Source organism: Capsicum annuum, chromosome 5 (genome assembly GCF_002878395.1).
Source record: "Capsicum annuum cultivar UCD-10X-F1 chromosome 5, UCD10Xv1.1, whole genome shotgun sequence".
Lineage (NCBI taxonomy): Eukaryota > Viridiplantae > Streptophyta > Magnoliopsida > Solanales > Solanaceae > Capsicum > Capsicum annuum.
The window spans coordinates 218,403,906-218,408,970 of NC_061115.1; the positions used below are offsets into that span (position 1 = coordinate 218,403,906).

At 34.3% G+C, this 5,065-nt stretch overlaps 1 protein-coding gene across 1 annotated transcript; it reads right to left on the reverse strand.

Moving 5' to 3' along the window:
* Window positions 1-3,829: 3,829 nt before the first annotated feature.
* On the reverse strand, window positions 3,830-5,065 carry LOC107870242 (the record flags this gene model as incomplete). The annotated part of the gene is given in 1 exon segment (XM_016716703.2): window positions 3,830-5,065. A coding segment is annotated over 1 exon segment (930 nt). The 3' UTR covers window positions 3,830-4,101.

A 5,065-nucleotide genomic window follows, 5' to 3' on the forward strand; every position in this document is an offset into this window, starting at 1 on the left:
AACCTAATGGATCTAAATTCTAACCTAAAGCCCATCCCTAATTAACCTAATTAACTAGTAACTATTAAAGTTATTATTTATTCAAGTACAAAAGGTTAAAACTCATAACCTGTTCATTGCTTTGGTTTGCTTTGCTGACGAAATCAAAAGTACTCAACAGTAGCCAAAGCTTTAAAGAGATTTAGCACTAGTATTTTTGTTGTCAGTGTCACTGTGAAAAGAAAAGAATGTTCTATGCTGTTTTGTTTTCTGTGTGTATGTCCGATAAACCGTCCGATAATCGCCTAATAATAGTTTATCCGTTACCGAACCAACTGATAATATCTTATCGGTTGGCTAGTGGTGTATATTTTAAAACCGATAATCGTTAAGTCAAACCATTAAGTCTAATGGTCCTTCCGATTCGTCCGATAAGCAACTCTAATCCTGCCGTAAACAAAACCCCACTATTCTCTACTGTTGTTGTAAGCAACTCTAATCCTGCCGTAAACAAAACCCCACTATTCTCTACTGTTGTTGTAGAGAATACAAAGTCCATAACTCTCTGGTAGAGAGGCTTTCCAAAGGCCCTCTGCTCAAAACAACAACAGTGTAGAAAAGGACGTAATAGGAGTACAAGAAACAATAGGCAATATCAAAACAACAGATAGTATCAACAAAAAGAGTACCACAAAATAATACGACAATCAATTTAGTCGTCGATGAAAAACTATACTATTTTAACTTGATTAAAAATATTTTTTATGTATATATAGTAGATGTTGAACTTCCTTCGACTAGTTCGCATGTTTACTTCTGAACGCCTCCAATGAAAATCATGACTTTGCCACTGCCTACATATTAGGCGGGACGCACTCCTTTCCTATTAACCTTTTATCCTAATTCACGTCTCTCCACACCGAGAAAAGCAAAAAAAAAATTGACTTGTACTAAATAATATTTTCTTTGTACTATAATAATATAATATAATACAATATATATATATATATAAAAAAGGTGAAAAGGGGTGGTAAGGCAAATGGACCAAATGATTATTTAAGGTGAATTTCACCTTTCGGCCTGCAACACGAGATATAATCACGGGCAAGTGTACATATTTGTTCTTTACTGAAAATGCCAATTCATTTTTCATCACTCCCCACACACAAAAAAAAAAAAAAAAAAAAAATTTATCACTCCCAACTTTTGTCATTATGTTTTAATTGGTACCTTTTTTTTGTCCAAACTTTATACAATCACTTAAAATAAAAAAGGTATTTAAAAAAAACGGAAATTCCAAATTTTAACACTCATGAACCCACCTATAGGTGTGATGACAAGAGTCAAGAGTTGATTAGTGTATTTTTGTGATATTTATAAGTTAATGAAAAAAATAAAAAATGCTAATTTTTTTTTTTTTAAATTTTTAGTGCAAAAAAATATCAATAAAATACGCTACATAGTCTTGGGGGGGGGGGGGGGGGGGATTCCGAAAAGTTCTAGGGAGTCCTATAAAGTTTAGGTGTGTTACAGTAAATTTCGTCAAAGTTTAGGTATATTTGAGAGCATTTTTTCTTTTAAAAAAAAAGTAAAATAAAATAAGTATTTTATTAAAAAGAAGCAACTTTGCACTAGAATAGAACGAATTTTATTTCTTATTTAATCAGAGGTCTCAACTTTAAATTTTAAAGATATGCAAATTCAAATTAGTCTAACCAGTAATTTGGATGTTGAGTATTTATTTGAAAATAAAAAAAAGGCATTTCCATTTTAAAGATTTTTTACTAGATGGAAAAAAATCTAAAAAAGTTAAAAGGAAGGCTTTTATTGATCTCTTTGTCTAGGTAAAAAATTACTAATTAATAAAGGAATTGCTTTTGTGGTGGGTCAATCAATTTTCAAATGAAAATGATACATGTGTTAAAGACAAGAAATTAGTGAAAGATCATTATGATTCAAGAGCATGCATAAAAAGATGGTGAAGATAGGCCGGCGTTGGAGTAACTGGTAAAGTTGTTGGTAAAGTTGTGATTAGGAGGTCATGACGCACGTGTTCAAGCCTTGAAAACAGCCTCTGACAGAAATGTAAGATAAGACTGTATACAATATATCCTTGTGGTGAGATCCTTCTTCGGACCTTGCGCATAGCAAGAGCTTTAGTGCACCGATAGAAATGTAAGATGAGGTTGCGTACAATACATCCTTGTAGTGAGGTCCCATACCAGGACCATGTACACAGCGAGAGATGCTTTAGTGCATCGGAGTGTCTTTTTTTTTTTTTACACAGAATATATAACGACATATCCAATGAGATACCATAAATAGCGTCTGAGGAGAATAACGTGTACACAAACGTTATCTTTATTTTGCATAAAATAAAGAGGTTGTTTTTGATAGATCCTCGACTCAAGAAAAACGTTTGACATCCTTGCTACATTTCCTTTTGTATTACGGTGTCGTGAAGACTTGACAACATCCACAAGAAAAAAAAAAGCAACTCATTGCACTAAACTCTCGTTATATGCATGATTCGAGAGAAGGGTTTGACCAGCTTTGGTCATATACGCAACTTTATCTTACATTCTGTTATAGGTTATTTTCATAATTTGAATCCATGATTCAAGGGTCTATCGGAAACAACCTCTCTATCTGACCTCTGAGGTAGTGCATACACGTATCCTTCCAAGACCCCACTTGGTAAGAATATATTGAAGAATTTAAGTTTTGTGCACTGTCAGTATACAAAATATTCTACACTGTCAGGTAAACTTGACCTGCTATTGCAGGTTAATCAACTTCTTACAAAAATTTTGAAAAAAAAAAAATTTGGTAACCTGCAATAACATATCAAGTTTATCTGATAGTGTAGAATATTTTGTCCACAAAATTTAAATTCTATATTAAATATGTTATTGTTGCTGAATCCATGATCTTTTGATCACACATAATATTTTTCTTTAAAGAGTAGAAAACATTTTTTTCTTTTTTTCGTAGTGTTGTCATTATCTCCTTGAATGATTACATGTGTATTTAGACAGAAATTGAATAGAAACAAACCAACTCCCCCGCACCCCACCCCACCCCATCACCCCAAACCCCCACCACCCCAACCCCACACCAAACAACCACTTCCCAACTTGCTTTGCACACATAGTGGAATCTGGACATCATTTGCATTGTGGCAGTATGACAAGAATGTTGTTGTTCCTCACAAAATTTAAGAAAACATTGCACTATGACTTAGCGCCCGTTTGGATGGGCTTATTTTAAGTGTTTTTAAGCTAAACATAGTACTCTATTTGAGTAAAATTTTAAAGTGCTTAAAAGATTTTATTTTAAGCTAAAAAGGCATAAATAAGCCAAAAACTAGAATTTTTAGCTTTTAGTTTTTGACTTATAAGCCAAAAAAAATAAGCTCATCCAAATAGGCTCATAGAGTTTTGTCATTAACTTTACCTTCAAATTTCGTTCGCGTATGACCACTAAACTTTACTCGCCACACTCATTAAGGAAAAAAAAAAAAAAAAAACAAAGGTCAATATTTTTGTATTAGGTTATGATTCGCCACGCGTTATGCTAACACTTTGCTACCCTCTAGAAATGACCGGAAGGTCAACTTTCCGGCATTACATTATGACTTATTGCTCGTTATGTCAGTAAATTTCATGTCAAGGCAAAATATCAAGAAATTCCACTAATATTGCACTATGACTAGGCCACTAAGTTGTGCCTACTCGTATCGAATTCTTCAAAAATACACTAATTTTGATAAATCCGACACGCATTCATTGATATTTTTAACGAGTCCGAGCAACGTAGCTAGGCCATTTTTGATGCCGCATTCGTGTTAGATTCTTCAAAAATATACTATTTTTGAAAAATTCGACATGCACCCATTGACATTTTTAATGAGTCCGAACAACATAGCTAGGCCATTAGTCATCAACTTCACCTCCAAAATCACCAGAGCCAAGATGATGCAAACACTATAAGGTCTAAAATCATTCATGCACTAATTAAACAAAGAAAAACGAGTCATTTGATTCTTTTTAATACAACCAAATGGATGATTCTGGTGGGGGGGTGGGGGGGGGTGGGGTGGGGGGGGGGGGGGCACAAAATTTACCCTTGTTGGTTCACCTGTTGGATTGGCAACTTCAAGATTGGAGGTGAAGAAGCCAAAGGAAGTACTTGTGAAGAGCTTGAATGTTGAACATGATGTTGATCAACTTGAAATGACAACACATCATCATTATAATCATTTTCTAGGTTGCTCGAATTCTTTGAAAATGTCATCAGATGCGTATCAGACTCTTTAGAAGTAGTGCATTTTCGGAGGAACTGACATGGACGCGGCTCCACATATCTTCTACTAAACTTCTCCTCAGCATCCTTCAAGAATTGAAATGTTGGTGGTGGTGAATTAGACCTTATAAACTTGTTGAACTCAGCATCACTTGTTGATTCAAGAAAAGGGTTGAAGCTAAATCCATTTGTTGGCATAACAATAGGACTTAAAGGTGGTGTAAAACAAGAAGGTGAAGCAAGTGGTGTCAAAAAAGGTGTTTCAACACTTAGATTATTACTATTACACAAATCACTTAAACTTCTAGTTCTTGATCTTTTTCGACTATTCGACACTCTACCATCTTCAGACTCCAGATCCTCTTTAGTTTCCTCTTTGATAGTAAACAAAAATCTTGGTGGTCCAAAACCCCCCATAAACTCATCATCACCAAAGGGTTTGAACCAAAAATCACTATTTGTATCCACATTTGAACCAACTTGAAGTTGAATTTGTGTTGGTTCATGGACTAGTTGTGCATCAGATGAACAAATTTCTTGGGATTTTGAAGTTGTTGTTGATGATGATTTGCCACAAAACATGTAACAAAACTCTCTTGTTTTGCTATTGGTATAACCATCTTCAAGATTTGTTTTGAGAATCCTATTTTTCCACCATAATAAGTAGTAGAGTTCAGCAATAAGTGCTAATAAAAGACAACCAAATACCACACTTAAAGCTAGTCCCACTGAGCTTAAAGACTTCATCTTTACATCTACTTGAACCAAAAATCAAGAAACT